The 23,060-nt window shown below is 40.3% G+C and overlaps 1 protein-coding gene across 2 annotated transcripts in view; it reads left to right on the plus strand.

Moving 5' to 3' along the window:
* Window positions 1–22,718, plus strand: part of arhgap20 (Rho GTPase activating protein 20) — a 105,212-nt gene extending 82,494 nt beyond the window's left edge. For both annotated transcript variants that reach the window (XM_072577445.1, XM_072577446.1), the window contains 5 exons: window positions 3,066–3,227; window positions 6,851–6,960; window positions 10,575–10,764; window positions 13,916–14,033; window positions 15,461–22,718. In XM_072577445.1, the coding sequence (XP_072433546.1) occupies window positions 3,066–3,227; window positions 6,851–6,960; window positions 10,575–10,764; window positions 13,916–14,033; window positions 15,461–17,265 (2,385 nt within the window). In that variant the 3' untranslated portion in view covers window positions 17,266–22,718. The remainder of the gene's footprint in view (window positions 1–3,065; window positions 3,228–6,850; window positions 6,961–10,574; window positions 10,765–13,915; window positions 14,034–15,460) is intronic.
* Window positions 22,719–23,060: the final 342 nt, after the last annotated feature.

Consider the following 23,060-nt stretch of genomic DNA (forward strand, 5'->3'; position numbering starts at 1 on the left):
TAGCTGTGGGAGTCGGTGCGTTTGTAAAAGATGTCGGTGTCAACTTGGTCATCATTAATGGAGATATAGAGGTCCAGGGAGGGGAAGGAGGTTTCAGAGATGGTCCAGGTAAATTTAAGGTCAGAGTGGAATGTGTTGGTGAAGTTGATGAATTGCTCAACTTCCTCGCGGGAGCACGAGGTGGCGCCAATGCAGTCATCAATGTAGCGGAGGAAGAGGTGGGGAGTGGTGCCAGTGTAATTACGGAAGATCAACTGTTCTACATAGCCAACAAAGAGACAGGCATAGCTGGGGCCCATACGTGTGCCCATGGCTACCCCTTTGGTCTGGAGGAAGTGGGAGGATTTGAAGGAGAAATTGTTAAGGGTGAGGATCAGTTCGGCCAAACGAATGAGAGTGTCGGTGGAAGGGTACTGTTGGGGATGTCAGGAGAGGAAAAAATAGAGGGCTTGGAGGCCCTGGTCATGGCGGAAGGAGGTGTAGAGGGATTGGATATCTATGGTGAAGATGAGGCGTTGGGGGCTGGGGAAACAGAAGTCTTGGAGGAGGTGGAGGGCGTGGGTGGTGTCTCGAACATATGTGGGGAGTTCCTGGACTAGGAGGGATAGGACAGTGTCGAGGTTGGTAGAAATGAGTTCAGTGGGGCAGGAGCATGCTGAGACAATGGGTCGGCCAGGGTGGTTAGGCTTGTGGATCTTGGGAAGGAGGTAGAACTGGGCACTGCGGGGTTCCTGGACTGTGAGCTTGGAAGCTATGGGTGGGAGATCTTCTGAGGTGATGAGGTTCTGTATGGTCTGGGAGATGATGGTTTGGTGATGGGGGGTGGGGTCATGGTCGAGGGGGTAGTAGGAAGAGGTGTCCTCGAGTTGGCGTTTGGCTTCAGCGGTATAGAGGTCAGTGCGCCAGACTACCACTGCGCCCCCTTTATCCGCTGGCTTGATGGTGAGGTTGGGATTGGAGCAGGGGGATTGGAGGGCTGCGCGTTGTGAGGATGAGAGGTTGGAGTGGGGGTAGACTGGTTGAGGTGGTTAATGTCCCGGCGGCAGTTGGAAATGAAGAGGTCGAGGGCAGGTAATACGCCAGCGCAGGGTGTCCAGGTGGATGGAGTGTGTTGGAGGTGGGCGAAGGGGTCCTCGGAAGTTGGGCGGGAATCCTGATTGTGAAAGTAAGCTCGGAGGCGGAGGCAGTGGAAGAGGTTTTCGACATCACGGCGTGTATTAAATTCATTGTTGCGTGGATGGAGGGGGATGAAGGTGAGTCCTTTGCTGAGGACCGATTGTTCGTCCTCAGTGAGGGGGAGGTCTGGAGGGATGGTGAAAACTCGGCAGGGCTGGGAGCTGAGACCTGGTGTGGATGTGGAGCTGGGAGTGGGGGTCGAGCCTGTAACTGGAGTGGGTGTGGTGGTGGGGGGAATGGGGGTGGAGTCATGAGCAGGGGTGGTGTTCCCCTCAGGGTTCTGGGGGTATGGGGATGGTGACAGTGGGATCTGTGGGAGCATGTCAGCAGAATGCAGGTGAGTGGCATTGGTGGGGGCGGAAGTGGTGGAAAACGTGGCAGTGGGTGGGTGGAAGTCACTGAGTACGTGACATCAGCGATGATGTGAGGGGCAGAAGTGATGTCACGTGTGGTGCATGAGGAATTGTGAGGGGCAGAAGTGGCTGTGGGCGTGGCCATGATGGGGCAGAAGTGACATCATCAATCAACGTGGGGATGGTAACTGCACCAGCCGCATGGCTAATGGCGTCCGAGCAGTTCCAGAGGCCGGGGGAATCTTCTGGAATATTTGAGGAGCGCTGGTTATGGAGGTGAGTAGATAAAAGTTTGTTGTACTTACAGTTTTTGATGTTTGAGATGGAGTTGAAAGTTTGTTGAGAGTATGAATTCTCCTGATGATGTAGTACAAAGTGGGTCCTTTGCAATTCTGAGAGAGTGTGGCCCTCAGCTGAGGCAGGGCTGACTGTAGAGAGGTTAGGCGCCGGCGCATTGCTGCAAGCGTGGAGCAGAGGATCTTGAAGGAGAACCGTTGCTGGTGTTTTTGAATCTGTAGTCTGTACTGTTTGTCCTGTTCGGGTCTGAACTCTGCTGGTTTAAAGGTGGTCCGGAGTCCGTGTGGGATGAGTTGGTTATGGAGACAGGCACTGAGGAAGCAAATGTGGCTGTGGTAGCGAGTTTGTTTCAGGACATGGTTGAAGAGCTTCAGGGCAGAGGAAATGACCTGGGAGTTGCAGTGGGAGAGGGACTCCCTGAGAATCTTATAGAGAGAGGAGGAAAACTTCTTCAAGGCAGGCATCCTTGCAAGAGGATTCGCAGTAGGGTTAAAATCAACTAGGTATGACTGCAGATGCTGGAAACCAGATTCTGGATTAGTGGTGCTGGAAGAGCACAGCAGTTCAGGCAGCATCTGAGGAGCAATAAAATCGACGTTTCGAGCAAAAGCCCTTCATCGGGAATACAGGCAGAGAGTTTCACTTATGAAGAGAGATTGGACAGACAGGGGATTGTTTTCCTTGCAGCTGAGGAGATTGGGAGGGGACATTATTACAGAGTATAAAATTATGCGGGGCATAGGTTAGATTTGAAGTAATTTTCCCCCTCTTTAGAGGGATAATGGACCAGATGATTTAAGGTAAGGGACAAAAGGTTTAGAGGCAATGTCTAGAAAAATGTTTTCACCCAGAGAGTGATGGGAATCTGGAAATCACTACCTGTAGGGTAGTAGAAGCAGAAACCCTCATGACATTTAAGAAATACTTAGATGTGCACTTGCAATGTCATACAAGGCACTGGGCCAAGTGCTGGAAAATGGAATTAATATAGTTAAGTGGTTGTTTTTGACTGGAACAGACGTGATGAGCCAAAGGGCCTTTTTTGGTGCTGTATATCTGTATGACTCTATTGTCAGTGACATTTTCAACAGTAAAATAAAGCTTTGCTTTGTTAACTCTGATAGACAAGTCTTAGTTGTGTTGTCCCAAGGGTCAAAGCAGAAGTTGAGTATGCATTCTTCAGTTAATTTGGTTTCATAACACACTTATGATGCTTTTTTTTTGCCCTCTGTATTATAGGACATGCTTTCCTTTCTGTTTCGTGAAGGCCCATTCACCAGAGGCATTTTCAGACGTTCTGCGAATGCTAAAGCCTGCAAAGAGCTGAAAGAAAAGCTGAATACTGGAGCTGAAGTGTACTTAGCCCGTGAATCTGTGTTTGTGACAGCTGCTGTGTTCAAAGTATGTTAAGAGTGTGCCCTTAGAATCTGAATTACATTTTATTCCATCCCAGATTGAAGATTACATTGTGCTGCTACATTTTAATCAAATTAAGGATGAGGTGCCTGGTAGTTTAATGTGTCCGTACACTAATCATCAGGGTGATACTTAGGACTTACCAATTCTTTCCTCCCAAACTTAAGTACTCAATGGAAGTCAGAAAGCTAAGGCCAAGTGATTTTCCAGTAGGAGGAATAGAATATCAGTGAATGAGTTCCAAATCCAATTGTTAGTCACAGTTATTCTATTGTCTAAAATCATTTAACTCTGGAGAGACCGGGATTAAGTTATTAAAACCTGGTCTAAGTCCTTTACCTGAGTAAAATGAAGATAGCAATCATTATGTGAAGAGGCTGTCTTGTCCTCAAGATATGTTAGTAAACTTGCTGAGCAAGAAATGGTATTCTATTAAAATCAAAACACTGCAAATGCCTGGAAATCTGAAATAAAAACTGAAAATGCCATAGAAACTCAACAAGTTTGGCAGTATCTGTGAAGTCAGGAACAGAATTAATATTTCAAGTCCAGTCTGGATCGTCTTTAGAATTGAGAGGACTGGAAAATGGTGTTTTTTTATGCTGTTCACGGAGAGGGTGGAGGACAGAGTGAAACAGATGGTGAGGGTGCCCAGAGCAAAAGACAAAGGGAGTACTAGAAAATGGATAAAATATCAAAAATTAATATCCAAAGGTAAGTTTGCACCTGTATTGTTTCCACTTTCTCTCCAACTCTGCTGTAATTGATAACTGATACTGCAGGTTGATTTCCCAATTGTCAGAAACAGCTTGTGTTTCACCATGTTTGATTGTAAACTATGGAATTCAGAATTTCCTCATGGTCTGTTACCCAGTAAAGAGGACAGAAAAGCCCTGTGGGAGACAGGATATCAGGCTGTATCTATAAACAGTGGATGCTGAGCTAGGAGACACTAGAGAAGGTTTTTTTTCCAGATGGGAGAGCTAGGTATGATGTTAGAAAATGGCAGGGTCTCCAGTAGGAGCCTGGTGGAATTCCTGTGACTCCATTTTGTAAGTACTTAATAATCTAGATGCCGGTATTATGGTGAATGAAGGTCTGTGTCTGAAACATCCCAAAAGACTTCCAGCAGCATTGGGTGAATCAACAATCTTCCAAAATACTCGCTTAACTTAATCTTGTATAAATTGCTCCACTTGTGGTTTGACAGTGCTATGCATTCTCTCGGTCTCCCATGGTCCCAGTCCTAGTGGGGACCCTGAAGCAATTGCTACGTTGGTACTGTACCTCCTGAAAATATTTTAAACAACTGTCGCGAACTGACCTTTGAACTCCAGTGAGGTTGGGTGTAAGGGTCACAATGCTGTGAAAGTACTGAATTTTAACTGTTGCCATATGGGTGTCTGAGTTGAAAAGTTGGTAGCACAATAACGATCAGTAAGTGGAAGCTGACTCCCATTGCTTGTCTCATCAGTGGATATTTTCTTGACTGTTTTGTGTGTAATCATTAGTTTATTTCTCCTCCTCCACTAGATTCAGGAAAGGCCCATGACAGGAACTAACCATATAGGGACATGGAAGTAAATGGGGGAAAAAAAAGTGGCAGTTTAAACAAATATAATGAATGTGAATGACTTTCTTTTGTAATTTCCTTTCTGCCCACTAAGTGAAAAATATGTATTAAAGAGTCAAACTGTTCAGTTATTTCAGAGAAATCAATAAGACTCAATTCCCATGTTAAAATTATAGATGCAGTTAATCAGTATGCATGTTAGGAAAAATAGTTTAATTTAGGAGGAGAGCAGACTATTCATTGAAACTAGTTTGGATTTCTTGGCACAGTACCATTATAAGCAATCCATTAGCACAAGCCGCTTGGAAAATAATGTCTAGGAGAAAATGAATAATTAGTGTTGCTCATGATGCAGAGGTAAAATAATTTTAAATATAGCAATAATTTTGAAAATATATAAACCGAATCCCTACAATTTTCTGACTTAGTTACATGTAAGTTATAATATTTCATTAACTGTGAGAAAATTCAATAAAAGCTTTTAAAAAATGGGAAATTCCAATGTTGATCAAAGTAATTGAGAAGATAATATTAGCTTTTCCTTCAAATGGTTTCTCTAAGTGTGAAACTGCAAACTGTGACTCATATATTGAAACAGAACAAGTTTAAAAAAACAAGAAGAAATTTTGTGAAGAGGGAAAGGCCATTTCTGTCGAGCAGGAGTTTTGTGTCTTCTGACTGTCCCAAAACGTTTCTCAGTCTGTTAAGTATTTTTGAAGTATGCTCACTATTACTTTGTAGGCAAATATAGCAGCTAATTAATGTGCCCACAAGATCCCATAAACACCAGTGCGATAATATACCAATTTGATTTGTTTGAGAAGTAGATGTTACCTAGAGCATGTTTGACTGTTTGTTGAATAACATAGAATGAACAACATAGAATACATAGGCAAAGCCTTTGTTTAACACCTCACCTGAAAGTGAACACATCCAACAATGCACATTCCTTCCTGAAATGCCAAGTTACATCTTTAAATTTATTATGGACTTGAACCTTTTACCTTATGACTTACCAGCAAGGGTGTTATAATTGAGACCATTCTTTTTTAACGAGGTTACCCTCATCAATTTACTATGTCTCTAAAGCAATCACTCTCTCGCCACCTAAATTGTTGTGAGCCCATGTCATTCATTTTAATGAACTTCTTACAATAATCTGTGAAGCATATTTGCTCATTTAGTTTACAAAAGGTGATGAACTCTGAAATGTTGCCCATAACCAAATATCCTGCGTTGGTGTCTGGTAGAGGATTGTATTTTTCTCATGAAATGAGAAACTATGTCTAAACCCTAGATTTTTCAATTTTCTCACCTTGCTGTTGAACTTTATATTTGCCTCTGGAATTCAATCATATTGGCAGCAATCCGCCAATACCTTAAGTAAGTAACTGAACTCCAAGAGCGAATCCAGAGACTTGACAGGCTGTTGCACTGTAGATGTTTGACAGCGGTATCTGATTGCAAATGAATAGGAAGTGAAAGTACGCACACTCTTCAGTAGGATTCTCTTTGTACTGATGGGAAGCAGGTACCATGCTTGACTTTCTCTTCCCTGGACCAACAATACTTTACTCAATGCAAAACCATTGTTACGTACTCTGCCAGAGTATACGATGTATACAGCCATTTCCATTTGGGAGGGACCAGGTTCCATGACCAAGTCTATATGACAAATACTAAAATATTTCCAGATTTACCAGATGAAGCACATTTTAATTGAGCTCGGGAAATCGATGTCTGACTGCCCATCCATCATCCAGGAAAGAATAAGCTGCTTCAGACCTCACTAAACAACCTAGCAAAAATAATTCAAAGTTCAGACACAGGCAGTTCTGAACTGGAGAGTATCAACAACGGGCACCCCATCTACTGGTGAGAACTGTAGTATTGAGCTTTTCATTTGTCAGCGTTACTTGCTTTAGACATTGTTCAATGCTTTGAAAATCTGCATAACATAAAACTTTTAGGGCTGTTTTATTTAATTTTCAATTCATTTGCTTCATGGACACATGTCTGTCTATTGCAAATTCAGGACTTCCTTCGGAATATTCCTGGAAGCATCTTTACTTCAGACCTCTATGATGATTGGCTGGCAGCAATAGAAAAGAGAAGTCATGAGGAGAAGATAAAGGAAATTCAAAGGTTGGTTAAAGCATTTAATGGAGTATCGTCTCGGTAATGTACAGTTGCAGAGAAAGCCAGTTGATCTTGAGAGTGGTGAGGCAGACACAAGGAGGCCAGGGGACTATAAAATATCAGAAGCTGCGTGGGGTTGGGCCACAGACAAAGCTGTATTACAGCTAAAATAACCCTTTCTTCTCACAAGACACAGAAAACAGTCAATTATTCACTTAAAGCACAGCCCAGTAAATCTCTTTAATTACTCATTCATGGGAAGAGCTGGCATTTGTTTCCCATCCTTAATTTCTTCAAAACTGGAGTGGTGAGCTATTGTCTTGCAGTTCATGTCATGTAGGCGCTCCCACATTGCTAACAGGGAGTTCCAACATTTTGATCGAGCGATGTTGAAGATAAGCTATATATTTCCAAGACTACCACTGTCTGATTTGCAGAAAACAAACATGGTTGTGATGGTGTACACTTATGCCTGCTGCTCTTCTCCTTCGAGGTGGTAGAATTTGTGGGTTTGGGAAAAACTGCAGTGTATCTTGGAGACAGCTCACACTGCAGCCATGGTGTGCTGGTGGTGGATGGGATGCCAGTCAAATGGTACAGCAAGTTTCTTGAATGTTGTTGGAACTACCCTTAATACAAGTGAATGTTCCTTCACACTTTTGTGTTCTGCCTTGTAAATGACAGGCAAGTTTTGATGAGTCAGGAGGAAAGTAATTTTCCATATTATACCAAACCTATGACCCAGTCCTGTAGCCACAGTATTAATTGGCTCTTCCAGTTAAACATCTGGTATCCTGAAGGATATTTATGATAAAGACCTCATTTACGGTAATGCCATTCATTGTCAAGGCTAGATGATGAGATTCTTTGTTATTAGGGATGACCAATACCTGGTATTTGCATGTTGTGAATGTTATTGTCCATCTATCAGCCCATGCCTGAATGTCATCCAGGTTTTGCTACATGTGGGCACGGACTGCTCCATTTCTGAGCACTTCAGAATGGAAAAGCAAGCTGAGCAATCATCAGTGAGTGTCCTGACTTTATTGACCTTTCAAGTGGAGAGAAGATCATTGAAGCAGCTGAAGTTGTTTGGGCCTGGTACATTACTCCGATGAACTCCTGCAGTGATGGACTTTGCAGGGGTTATTGGGCAGGGTGTGCCTTTGTTGTGTTTAATTCTGATGCCTAGATTGATGCCAGGTAGTCAGTTCTGTTTTCTTTTCTTATTTTGTTGTGCTTGTTTCGTGCAGCTGGACAGCTTGCTAGGTCATTTTAAAGAATATTTAACAGTCCACAGATTTGATCTGAATCAGGAATCTCATAAAGGTCAGACAGGCAGGATTCCTTCTTCAAAATCACCAGTAAACCTAATGTTACCAACATTCTAATAGTTACATTCTCGCCATGGCTGATATCAGCTTTTTATTGAAGAGTTATTTAGATGAACTGAACAAAAGTTGCCTAAGTGTTGATAGAACTTAAACTCAATTCTCTGGGTTATTTGTCCAGGCATCTGAATTAGTAGCATATAAGTAATCAAAGAGAAGATTGAAGTTTGAAATATTAAAGATTTTAATGTTATTAAGACCATTTAGTTAAGACAGGTTGTAAACTGAATGGCAAACGACAGTATGTAAACAAAGGCCTGAGGATGGAGAATGCAGAGTCAGGGGAAATCCCACAAATCTTCAGGATGCAGAGTTCCAGCTCTGAAGCTGAAGTAGGACCTCGTTATTGTGTTTTTTTCATTTCCTTCCCAGTTGTTGGTCAAATGGAAAGTATCATCAGTTGCCAGGCAGAAGATTACAGTGACTTGTGGGGACAATCCTGGCTTTTTGGGAAAGGGTGAATTTGAGGTTGCTGGAAGGGTAAGCTGGCTAATTTCTGCGGTGAGGAGAAACTGCAGTTGGCAGCAGGGAAGTCAGAAGTTTCTCCAATTGCTTCTATCTCCATTTAACTTGTGGGTTTTCTGAGCTTCGGGAAATTTGGCAAACAATTGCTGAATTTAGATTAGATTCCCTACAGTGTGGAAACGGACCATTTGGCCCAACAAGTCCACACTGACCTTCCAAAGAGTAGCCCACCCAGACTCATTTCCCTCTGACTAACACAATTTAGCATGGCCAGTTCATCTGACCTGCACATCTTTGGATTGTTGGAGGAAACCGGAGTATCCAGAGGAAACTCATGCAGAGACGGGGAGAATGTGCAAACTCCACACAGGCAGTCGCCCGAGGCTGGAATTGAAAATCAGCCTTCCAACTGAACTATGTATGCATGGGAAAAAGAATTGGGTTGTTTCGATGAAGAGGCAGGAGAGGAATCAAGGTTCAGTTGGAGCAAATGATTGAGTTGTCAGCTACTAAAATTGAACAATGAAAGGGAATGATTGGAATCCCTAAGATTGCGAAGAGAAGATAGTTACTGCAGGGAAATGGGAGTTAGTGCAGAAAAGAATGAAGTATTTGCAAATTGTTCAGCTATCACTTTTACACTTTAAAAACAACAACTTGTCTTAAACTGGGTAAAAACATCTCGAGGTGATTCATACTGAGTGTTATGAAACAATGATTGACACCAGCCACATACTGTGATATTAGTTATTGTGACTAAAAGGAGCATCTTCAGGAAGAGAGGGAAAGAAGTGCTGAGATTAGGGAAAGATACAGCTGACAATAATGCAGTGATGAAACTTGAAGATGCCTATGTTAAAGGAGCACCGAGATCTTAGATACACTTTATTAGTAACTACATGACAACAGGCTACTGTAACAGGCTACTTCCCAATGACACCCGATTCCCTGAAATTGAGAGGAGATGCAGCTAGCTTTTTTTCTGATATTAATTCTCAATATACAATGTTGCAACTATTTTAGCGTTAAAGGTTAGACAAGATTTAACATATTTTAAAAGAAATTTTAACGTATTTTGACCAAGTACTGCAATTAGATCATAGTACTTTTAGTATGAATTTTTCCACTGATGAACAGTTTACCTGTGTTTTGAGAAGACCCTCCCAGCAATTTTAATACCTAATAGATTTTGGGTTATGTCGAACTTTTAAGTGGAGCGATAATGATTCAATGTGTAAAAATATTAACCAACAACAATAAACTCCAATGGTACTAATAGGAGAAGTTCTTGAATATTTTAATTTTAATTTTTATCTTTTCAGCAAATTGACAATTACTTTTGTAATAATGAGATGCAATTGTACAATTCTGACTTCAGTTGGAAAGAGACCTGTGTGATTCCAAAATTCATACTGGCGAGAAGTATCCATCCATAACATGTCTGAGGAAAGAATTGTGGGCCATAATTTTGCCTGATTTGCGCATTTAGTTTTGCTATCCCCACTATGAACATTTGATTGCAGAGTTACATCTCTGTAAGATGGGGAATCAGTATTCCTAAGCCAAATAAAGTAATCAAGTACAGGAGTAATTTCTCGATTCATTCATCCTCTGATGAAGGAACTCCATATCGCACCTAGAAGGTGCGGACGACGGGAAAGAATCACTGATCAAAAGAAAAGTTAGCACTTCTTGCCTTCCCTAAAGTGGCAGTGTCATCACAGGGTTTTTCAATGTTCTGTTTTAACTTCTTATTTTCTCCAGATTGTTGGAGCAACTTCCAAAACTCAATTCCCTCCTCTTACGTCATGTGTTTAGAGTGCTTCACAACATTAAGCAGCAGGCTGAGGAAAACCAGATGAATGCATTTAACTTGGCAGTCTGCATAGCACCCAGCATCTTGTGGCCTCCCACACCCTGCAGTCCTGAAATAGAGAGTGAGTCAACAAAAAAGGTGAGAGGTGGTTACTGCCAACAGTCAGGTGATTACAGGAATGTGTGACGCACAAACATCACAGTGAAAACATTGTGTAAAATGTTCCAAACTATGCTGTGCTTGGAGTGTACAAGATTGTTTAACCATTTTACCAAATCCTCAATGTCTACATTTACTTAAGTTGATCTTCGAATGCATATAAAGTGGAGCCCTGTTTTATTTAATACTGAGATCAGTTGATACTTTTTTTGTATGTAACTTGAGCCACATTGCATGTGAAAGGTTGAGTCAATGTTACTATTAAGAACATAGAGGGAAGAGAAAATTGTTTACACCATTAAAAAGAGATGGCTGTCACTATACGCTGTACTTCTGAATAAGTACATTTAATTTTGTACCTGATTTAATTTTGCCGAATATATAAACATAAGATAGACCTGTTTCAGTTCGTTCATTTTGTTGGTCAAGCCTCTCTTCAATATGTTTCAATATATTATTTCTTTTAACATAATGTGGCAAAGGACTGGCCGTGGATATGTTTCCACCAGGGGTAAAACATTGCCTAGTTTTAAGTCTTGTCCCTAATTCAGTGTGCTCATTTGATATCAACACATTAATGATGCTAAAGCACTACATCCTCTCTGGGTGGTAGCTGAAGGAGCTGATATTTAACTCTGCTTTTATAGAACTTCCCAGACATATGGATAATCAGCACCCTCTATTGACTGCTCTGGAACAGCGAGAATAACTTAAAGGGGATGTGCTTTTTATGGTTAAAATGTCAGAAATTATTGTTGCTGACTGCTTGAATAATATTGCCCTGTAAAGAAGCCTTCCCTTTCAGGCAAAAGCCCGTTTTTATTCCAGATGAAGGGCTTTTGCCCGAAACGTCGATTTCGAAGCTACTTGGATGCTGCCTGAACTGCTGTGCTCTTCCAGCACCACTAATCCAGAATCTGGTTTCCAGCATCTGCAGTCATTGTTTTTATCCAGCCAGGAAATTCTAAGCTGTAAGGCACAAGTCATGGAAGTCCTTAAATCACGACTAATCTGCTCATGTCTGATATATTTGCCAAATAAAGCTTTGGCTTTATTGGCCCCAACAAAAATCAACACATCAAAAATCATGAATACTGCACCATTTTACCCCAATTACCTTCACGTACCTTGATATCAAGATTTAGGCCAATAAGTGACAAGTAACATTTGTGCCACTCAAGAACGAAGCAATTACCATCTCCAAAAATATAGAGTCCAACCATCAATTTTTGACATTCAGGGGCGTTACCCACAATTGCAGAAACCCCACCTATCAATCCTTGGGAGTAAGGATTGACCAGCAATTGAACTGGACTAGCCAGATAAATACAGTAGCAGCAAGAGCAGGTCAGAGGCTTGGATCCCTGGAGTAACTCATCACCTGCCACCCTAAAGGCTACTCACCGTCTAAAAGGCATATGTCAGGGGGTTAATGGAAAATTCTCTACTTACCTGCATGAATGACACTATTCAGGACAAAGCAGCCTGGTTGATTGGCACTAGGACTACAAACATCCAGTTCCTCCATCACCAGTGCTCAGAAGCAGCAGTGTGTACCATCTACAAGGTGCAGTGCAGAAATTCACCAAGTCTCCTCTGACAGCACTTTCCAAACCTAAGACCACATCCATCTAGAAGGACAAGGGAAGCAGATACAAGGGAATATCCCCACCTGCAAGTTCCCTCTGAACCACTCATTATTGGACTTGGACATATATCACTGATCCTACAGGAACTCCCTTGCTAACAGCATCATGGGGTTACCTACACCATGTTTACTGCAGTGGTTCAAGAAAGCAGCTTATCACCAACTTCTCACAGGCAGCTAGGAATGCGCAATAGGCTGGCCCAGCCAGTGGTGCCCATTTCCTATAAATGAATTTTAAAAATGTACAATACTCTATTGGTACATGTGCACTGCTCACTCTAGCTGTACAGGAACTCTGCTCTGCTCCATTAGTATTAGGCATCTTAAATAATGTAGGGCCCCTTTGTTAGTGTAGGTGTACTCATTCAGTATAGAATCACTCAAGTCACACATGACTGACTCAGGAGTGCACATTTGTGTTTCCAGCATTTGAAACTCTATAGTTCTACAGTTGTAAACTCATGCAGGTCTGCCTCTCCAGAAAAAGAAAATGCCAAGATGCTGATTATCTCACTACTAAGAGATTAAATAAATCAAGTGTTATAATTTAAAATTGTATTTGGGGAACTAAACAGGAGTTCACTTCAACTATGGTAAGGGAAAAAAACAGAAGCTTGTTGGTCACCACTGCTTATGCATCTGACACAGTTTCCCTTTTCATTGCAGTTGATGGACTATTAAAGTTTCAGAGTGACTGTGTACTACTGGGCAATCTTACATGAGTGCAGCATGTTCTTAAAACACACTCACAGTCCTACAACCTAGAAAGCTAGAGAGGCCCTACGCACCTTTGAAGTAGTGTGATTGCCGTACAATATGTGGCCAATCTGTTATTATCAATCCTAAATCCTTGCCAAAGTTGGATTTTACTTCCATTACCTTTCTTCTTTCGAGCCAAAAGGTGTGATGCTGGAAAAGCACAGCAGGTCAGGCAGCATCTGAGGAGCAGGAGAGTCAACATTTCGGGCAAAAGTTCTTCATCTTTAGGTCAGGTGAATTTGAAAGAAATACGTTGATTGTAGGACATTGTTCACCAACTTGTATATCATAAAAGATTCCCTTTTTCATCTCTTCACACATTTATGCAGATTCAAAACTGTGAGAAGGAAGTTTTATTTTGCATGGTTAGCCCTAAGTCGCTTTGGGATTTCAAGTATCTATATTTTGAAGTAAGCCAACTAAAATATTTTTTCCAGGAGTTCTCTCCTTGTTTTTGTACAGTTCTGCTAGGGGTGAATGTGTGGGTTAACAACATTTGGCTTGTTTTTGCTCCAAGTATCATGTTGTGGCTTGAAGAAACGTGCCACATCTGCTACACCACCTTCTTACTTTTGCAAAAGGCACTTTTGACTCCATGCAAGTGCTCTGTGTCCTGTTGTTGTCTGATTGCTGACAATGTAAAGCATGTGATGCCAGCATGAGTTCTTGGAACAGAATTTTAACAACAATGAACTCACACTTCTGGCCTTTTTCTTTCTGCAGGTTGCACTGTTTGTGCAGTTTCTAATTGAAAACTGCTGCAGGATCTTTGGAGATGGTTTCATGACCTCTTTTGGAGTGTTATCATCAAGGAAATGTGCAAACAGAGACAATGGATCAGGTAAAGAAGTTGTTATCTTGCTAACAATATTTAAGCTATAAAATGAATGTCCATTTTGACCAAGGATCACAATCAAACTGCAAATATTCACTTTTTTTCGTTCCCTCTGCATGAGTCTGTACAATGATGAAGAATATTTTTCCTAAACTAGCTTATGCCATAAATGTAGAAAAAGCAAACCAGCAATTGCATTAGTTACAAGTTATTCTAACGTTATGTCGTAGAAAATATGAGTCTGTTTATAAGTCACACATCTGAATGTGTTTAATAGGATTACTCAGAGTGTACTAACAAGTGCATCCCCAAAATTAACTAGTGACCAGTTGAAAAATAGGATTAGAATAATGGGAAAATACTTAAATGATGGTGTTTGTTGCTAAAACTCAAGCTTAATCCTGAATTAGAGGAAGCTTGCATAATTTGACTGCTGATTCTATAGTTAGGGTCCTGCTGTTCTTGTGATTTGTTGTTTGTTTCTTCTCTACCTTGGGAATCTAGAGAGCTAGAATTATTAACTTTGGTAGGTAAAACAAAAGCCTATATATAGAAAGCCTCTTGTAACAAACGTCTGTTCCTTAAAGCAGCCTTAAGTGGTGGCTGTAAGTAAACCGATCATAGATGTTGATAAATGTGAACTTGTACTGCCTAGATAAGAAAATAATTATGGATTCTTGTTTACATACCTTTGATAAGACTCATACCTCTTCAGTCAGAGGGCCATTGGGTTTAACTTCCATTTCAGTGAATCAAGTGCATAACGTAAACTTACACTGCACTTCTGAAGGATCTGTTTATCAGATATATCAAACTGAAACCATAACTGTCCAGTAAGATGGATGCAAAAGATTCCATGACATTATGTGAATCTTATGTAAATCCTCAGTAAATGTAAGTAAAACAGATTATTTGTTCAGTTATTTCACCAACTTACAATGTAAATACTGGCTGCTGCATTTCCCTACATTACAACAGTGGCTGCACTTTTAAAAAAGCTCAATTCGCACTAAAGCATTTTAGGACACCTGAGAATATGGAAAGCGATTTATAATTGTACGTTCTTTATTTGCCGGAAAAAAAATCATTGTTATTTGAGAGTTTCAAAATCATAAGGACTGCTGACAAAATTGATCTATTACTGTGGACGGTTCCAATACTCAGGGCCATGTTTAGAAATAAGAATTTGGAAGGAATCTGTTCACCAAACAACAATAGGCTTGTTTAAGTAAACTAACAAGAGGCTCCACTGACTGAAGTTAACAAGTTATTTTAGGAAGGAATTAAGATGGATGGGAAGATGTGTGAATTTGAATTTTTGAACTAGTCAATTAAAAAAGATTGGCCTTTTAGAGCCAAATAATCTTATCCTGTTTTAATTGTTCTTAAACAACATGGTCAGTCAAAAGTTTTTATTCTGCTTCCTCTTGCAGATCTCTCCTCATTTCAACTGCATGACTCTTCGTATGACAGTCTGGAAAATGAGCTCAATCATGCCTCTGATTCCCCATTATCTAACCTAATGTCAAAGAGAAACCAAGACAATCAAAGCAGGGACTCTGTTCTGACCTGGAGTGACTGTGATCTTGATCATCCTGAGGATGAAGGAAGTCATTTATATGTTCCAGCCTCCCAAAGAAGTGTGAGCTGTCCATTTTCTGAAAATGACCTCCTGGACTCCAACATTTTTGGCTTTGCTACTGACAGAAGGCTTTCAGGGTCCAGAAGACACAGACGGTGTTCAGAGCCCAATATATTTCCTCCTGCCTCACAATTTGCTCAACATTGTCAGAATCATGAGACTGTGATTCGTAAAGCCAGCTATGATGCTGTCATGACTCAGTCAGATGAGAACTACCTTATGCAATTGCAGATGCTACAGATTGAGGGCCAGAAACTTATAAACTACAGTTTGCATAAGGATATTGACCAGGAAACATCTAGCAATGGAAGCCATAAAGTTGTTCAGAAGGTGTCGCACAGCAGTAGCCAACTTCAGCCACCTCCACCACTCAAACTTAATGTTACTTCAAAGATTAGCAGCTCCAGTTTGTCCTCTCCTGGCACTTCACCATCAGGCTCCTCGATGAGTTCAATTGATAGTGCTTTCACACATAATGCAGAACCTTGTGTGTTAGATGAAAGCTTCTCAACATCCACTTCTGCCGTGCAAGGTCATAAAGGCCATCCAGCTGTCGTAGCTAGCCCCAGTATATTGAAACACTGTTATGGTGTCTTGTCTCCTATACAGGGTGCTGGTACAGCTGTCACTTCCTCCTCCGCCGCACCAGAAAAACATAAGGGAAGCTGCAACTTGACTGAGGAAACCTCTAAATGCATCATTGAGAAAGGCCCGGTCACACTGCACCCCAACAGCTGGCTGAAGAAAGGTGGATGCTGGACACTAAGAAGAAAGGAGAAGGGATATAAGCTTAAAAGCAAGCATGGTCCATTCTTTATAGATAAAGAACTCACCAATGGCAAGTTAACTGTTTCTCCAGTGGCTGCAGAAGACGTGCAAAAGTTGAACAGAAGCCGATTGGTCAACTCACTGTCCTATCAGAGACCAATCCAATCACCACTGCAAAGTACAGATGCCAAAAAGAAAGGAGTGATGGTTAAGTCTTCAAAGCTTTTACTCAAACATGGACATTCTGATTCACAAGAACTCATCGATAGCTCTGTTGCTTGCAGATCACATCTGTTGAGTACAGCAAATCAAGCTCTTCCAGAACTTGACCAAATACCACAGACTATCTTTTACGGGCAAAATTCAAAATTATGTCTTCAGTCGAAGCCACATCAACAATCGCGCTCATTTACACTGGGAGAGAAATGTTCCCAAAGAGTAGTTAATTCACATTTGTCTGGATTGGTAACTTCTGCTCACACAGACACTCAGAGTCCTGGGACCATCAGTGACAGTGTGACTAATACAGATCTTTCTGAAATAAAGGGTGGGATCCTCCAGGAGAAGAAACCATTTCCATCGACAAGTGGACCATGTGCAACTGAGCAACAATTTCACAGCACAAGTTCCAGTGCTCTTTCCCATAGTGCAGCTAAAGCAGTTAAGGATTATTTTTTTCAGGTTGATGCTGAGAACTATTTCATGAAAACACAAGAAGTGACTGATGCTGTGCCCCAGAGCAAGAAGAAATGGCAAAATAAGTGCTGCAGTGACCCAAAATTTGAAGACTTTGAACAAGTGTTTTTTTCAGAGGAATCTTATGTGTAAAGACTTGTTTAGATATGGTGTTATTATTTCTTCAAAAAGCTATATGAAAATCTGTTAACTCTGGTTCAATTCAAACTGCCATGTAACATTATTACAACATAGCTCTTAATATGTAGTCCACACAGCTGCAAGTACATTTTTGACCATGTCAAATTTAATCTTTTATGTGTACGCTTTGATATTTGCAGGTCTGTATGATGAAATCTTGTCCTCAGCAAGAGAAAAGTGTATATATTTGTAATTTTAAAAAGTAAGTTGCTTAAGAGTAACTATTGTATTTTAAAACCAATGGCTGCTAAGTAGGATATGCAAAGCCCTACTCTGACACTCTTTGCCTGCCATGAAATTGATATTCAAGTTGGAATAAGTGAAAATCTTCTCTCCTTCCCACACTCTGGAACAACATCCATCATCCAGGCTATAGAAGAATGAATAAATTGAAAGGTAACAATGTTGTGTGGCAGCTTTTTAACCTCTTGAGACAATGGTTTGTGCCATTATGGTCAACGTTGTTAGCCATTGCCTGGTGTGGTATAGGCCTCTGCTCTGTCCTGATAGTCTCTATCACATTTGCTGCAGAGAAAGAGCGTGACTGAAAAGATACAAGATTCACTGACCTGTGTCCTCTGCGTTTCTTTGGACCCTGTTCCTGACAAGCTGAGCTTTTTGTAATTGTCTTTTATAATTCCAATGACTTTCCAAGAAGGTTCAGTTCCCTTCCCCTTCCAGAGAAACCACCAGTCAGCAACTACCTTCCAGATGTTGATATCAATATTTGTCATCTTATTTGCAGATGTCCTTAGTAACAGAAATACAAATGCCTATGAAATCATGGGCCCAATGAATGTGACCAAGACAGTGCAGGTGTAGTTACTTTAGCAATTAATGTGTGCTGATGAAATTAGCACATACAAGGCCTCAAGGTTAGTGACCTTGTTTTGCCAAGTGATGCCAAATATGTATCTGAGACAGTGAAGATGGAAACTTTAGCATTTCTTCCTATATAGCATATGCTGTCCAGCTCTCACCACTAGAGGAGTGCATCGAAGACTCAGACTTAATTGACTTTTGTAGTGCAGTAGATATTCTGAGATTCAGTGCACCAGGCCTAGACGTTTGGGCATGGGTTTCTGCTTTACATTTTCACACAATTGTTAAGTTTGTAGTCTGAGTTATAGCAGTAGAGAAGTTGCTAGGAGAATGTAGGTAAGATAGTTTTCCTGGTAGGTAAGAGTAGCAACCAAATAGCATTATCCTTGAATTCTGTTGTGCAATGTTTGGCACAATTTTCAGAGTCTGGGAGCTGGCTGCCTTCTGTCTTACCCATGAATCAAAGAGCAGTGCTTGAAGAGGAGAAAACTGAAGAAAAAATACTAAACCAATCTTTACTTAACCAATCATACGTAATCGGCTTAAAATCTGGCAATTATATTGATTGGCATGTAGGTATGGAGAAAAAACATAATTAGAAAAATAATTAATGTAAACGATTATCAGTCTGGGTTGTGTTATATTCTATATGTTTGCTGGGTTAGTTATCATTACTTTTGTGATTTGAATTCATGATAATATCATAATGAGTTCATTTCTTAGTATATCCTTACTGCCCAAGGTTTAAATATGTTGTACAATGAGGTTACTTGGATGACAGGCTTACGTTGTTTTTACCTGAACACTCCTGACTGAAATTTTGCATTATACCTGGCTATTTATTACAGATTTTGAGCACTTTCTACTTTTCTTCTTGTATTGAAGCACTTTTTGTAGCAAGAAACCAATATTTGGCTGCACTGTTTCTTTTCCCAGAGAATTCCACAATTCTGTTTGATGTAGATTTGTTCAACTTTTCTTGTCATCTGTCCCTCTCAATCAGAGTCCCTGCATCACTGCGCCAGTGTGCTGGGAGTATTTTAGAAGAAATAGTCCTTGGTCACTGACTTGCTACAACACCTTGTAGGTACTTTCAAATTAAGTAGAAAAAAGTGATAAAATATTTTTTTTTAAATTGCCAGTGAGTCTCTTCTGTTTATTAAAAGTTGAATATTGTAGCTTTAAAGTGCACAACTTGTGGTCCATAAATTGTAATATTTATTTCCTTTTTAAAAGGCTTACTGATGATATGAGAGTAAAGTTCATTAATATTGAGAGTTGTTACATTATTTTATCTGTGTAAGATGGACTTGAGCATCACGACAATGGAAATAACTTTTTAAAATTTTCTCTTTAATTGGATACTTGTTTCACTGTATATTGAAGATAAATTTTAGTTTGAAAAGCTCTTTCCTGATTTTGAGCTCACTTGACAGGTGTTGATGCTCAGAATTTGTGGCAGTCATGATTTTTTCAGTCAAGTGCCTTGACCTTATCAATTCTCGAGTGTGTGCTCTCATTGAAGGAAGCTCCAAATTAACAATATCCTGAAAATGAAGCCCATTATTCCCATTCTATATGATTTCAACTGAGGTGTCAGTATGAGTGCTAGTATTGGCTCCTGTATCTCTGGGTCACAAAAGGAATAAATCAATCTGTTCCTTAGTTTTATACATGCAAGGACAGAACTGGTTATGGTATTTTATAAGGTTAAGTAGCTTATGAAAAATCACTACCAAGACTTCCCCATGAATAATAGTTATTTTAGAAAGTACTCACATTCACAGCAATCTTCAATATGAATACCATGTCTCGGCCTGCTCTAGTAGTACACAAAATCACAGATTCAAGTATTGAGCCAATTTGATTTACTCCATTTGATATCAAGAAACAGTTGGAGGCACTGGATATTGCAAGGACTAAGGTCCTGATAACATTCCAATAATAGTACTGAAGACTAGTACTCCAGAAGTTGCCACTCCACTAGCCAAACTCTTCCAGTACAGTTACAACATTGGCATTTACCTGACAATGTGGAAAAATTGCCCAGGTTTGTCCTGTATGCTAAAAGTAGGTCAAATCCAATCTGGCTAATTACCATCCCATTAACCTACTCTCAATCATCAGTAAAGTGATGGAAGGTGTGATCAACAGCGTTATGAAGCAGCACCTGCTCAGCAATAACCTGCTCAGTAATGCCCAATTTGGGTTCCACCAGAGCCACAGCTCCTGACCTCATTACAGCCTTGGGTCAAACATGGACGAAAGAACTGAATTCCAGAGGTGAGGTGAGAGTGACAGCCCTTGACTTCAAGATAGCATTTGACCACATGTGACATCAAGAAGCCCTAACAAAACTGGAGTCAATGGGGATTAGGGGATAAACTCTCTCTGCTGTTTGAAGTCATACCTGGGACATAGGAAGTTGGTTGTGGTTTTTTGAAGTCAGTCATCTCAGTTCCAGAACATTTCTACAGCAGTTCTTCAGAGTAGTGTCCTAGGCCCAATCATCTTCATCTGCTTCATCAGTGACCTTCCTTATGTCATAAATCAGAAGTGGAGATGATTGCTGATGACTGCACAATGTTCAGCAACATTTGCAGCTCCTCATAGTGAAGCAGTTCGGGTTCAAATGCAACAAGATCTAGACAATTCAGGTTTGGGTTAACAATGGTAAGTAACATTCACATCGCACATGACATGCAATGGACCATCTCCAATAAGAGGCAATCTAACCACTACCCCTTGATACTCAATGGCATTATCATCACTGAATCCCTCATTATCAACATCCTGGGCCTACCATTGACCAGAAACTCAACTGGACTGGCCATATAGATATAGTGGCTACAACAGCAGGTTAGTGGGTAGGAATACTGCAGCAACAGTCACCACCTGACTCCCTAAAGCCTGTCTACTGTCTACAAATCACAAGTCAGGAGTGGGACGGAATACTCCCCATAGGAGAGAAACATTTACTCATTGGTGTAATATGGTATTCCATGAAAAAAAGTCTGATTATTCTCAGTTTGTTTTATTGTGCTCCCACTAATAAGAAAACAAATAATTTTTACATTTAGTACGCTGTAACTACTCCAGTCTGTAATGCTTTGGACCAAATCATTTCTGTAATTTGAAATTTTATGGATTATAAAATGACATTAGAGTGCCTAATGTGTGTGGGCCAGAAAATGCCATAGATATAAATATTCACTGGAAACACTAAAAAGTGTTAAAACATTATAAGGCAATATTACAAATCTGCAAAACTGTATTTTCCATGTCTCCACTCCCAAAGTACTGTACTAAAATGATACCAATGGCATTGAGAGAACAACTGATTCTGCTCAAAATGTTTTGGGCAACTGGTGTTTCTGAGCAATAAATGTCCCGATTGGAGAGGTTAGTGTAAATAGTTTTATCAAGGTAGCTCTTAGTTTGTGGCTTAATATTGAGTTATACATTCTGCAGTTATTCTGTCTTGAAATCATTCTGCAGCTCAGCTACAAAAAGAATTGGCAGCTTCAATGTTTAGAGGAGACCTAATATGAAGGGGTGGGCAATATGAACGACTCTTGGAACATATCTACATCAATCTTACTGTTTTTTGGAGTCTCTGATCTTAACATGCCTATCTGAGCACTGAGACAGACGTATGCTGGAAACCAGGAGGAGTTTAGGTTTCATGGTTTGGGTTTCCACCCTCCCCCTACTGGCTTTCTCATACTTTCTCCCATATCTGCTCTCAACCACTTGCCTGACTTCCAAGCATCATTCCTTTGAATCCTCGGTAGCGACATCTTACTAATGTCTGGATCATATCCATCACATGTTATGTTCAACCAGGAGACTGGAGTTGTAATTTTTTGGCTATCATGCCATCAGCCTCAACCACCAAAAGAATGAACGGACATATTATAATCATTGGAATCCCTGTTCACCATCTGTTCTCCCATGTCACAGGAGCATGGCATTCACCTGCAATGACTTCTACATCTGTTTTATTTTGGTTGTGGTGTCAACAGTGCATAGTCTGTATGGACAACGCTCCCTTTCAGTTTATACATTTCTTCCAACTGGCTTCCAAAAGGCTCTGTTATAAAACAGAAAATATGCCAGACAAATGCCTTTGCTGCCAGATCTATTATTCTTTTGCATCTGGTAGTGTTCCAGTAAAGTATGGAATTGTTACATTAGTCAAATCTAAACTAATTTGTAGCTGGCTTCCAAAATTGCAAAAAAAATGCAATATTGAGGTTTTGATTTGCGATGTTTCAAATGAGCCTAGTTTATTTGTTTATTTTTGTTTGACAAAAGGTCACTTCCATTTTCAGTACTATTTTTAAATGGCTGTGTGGCTAATGAATAAATGTAAGGTGACACATTATTCGCTTTTACTATTGCATTGTAAGCAACAGAGTAGGAATAGTGTGCCTTTATGTCATTACTATAATGTATGTAATCCATAGATACAGAAGCCAGTAAATAGAAAAGGCACATTTCCCTGATTTGAAATGCTTACTGACAAGTATACTCTTGAAGTGTATGTGTATGGTTTTATTTATACAATAAAGTGAGCCTAAACTTTCTGTAAACATGTTGAATTTGTTAGTTGTTGAAGGAAGTTGCGATAATAATCTATAACAATGCACGTCCAATTTTGGGTGTATTACAGCTGTAAAATTTGGCTTATTATTTTCAGTTTTCATTATTTTTGTCATGTTGTAGATCAAGGACAAAGGGTTAAGTCTTGCATCTCAAAAACTGATGAGTTGGGATTTGGATCAGACATGGCACTGAATTTTATAGGGCTCTAGACAAAGTAGGTGAAGATGAGATATGTGGCAGAATCGGGTGACATTTGGTGAGGCCTATCTTGACTGAAATTGTCCTGCTCCATTTTATTTGCTTTTCACAAACAGTGT

The sequence above is a fragment of the Chiloscyllium punctatum genome, chromosome 9 (genome assembly GCF_047496795.1).
Source record: "Chiloscyllium punctatum isolate Juve2018m chromosome 9, sChiPun1.3, whole genome shotgun sequence".
Classification (NCBI taxonomy): domain Eukaryota; kingdom Metazoa; phylum Chordata; class Chondrichthyes; order Orectolobiformes; family Hemiscylliidae; genus Chiloscyllium; species Chiloscyllium punctatum.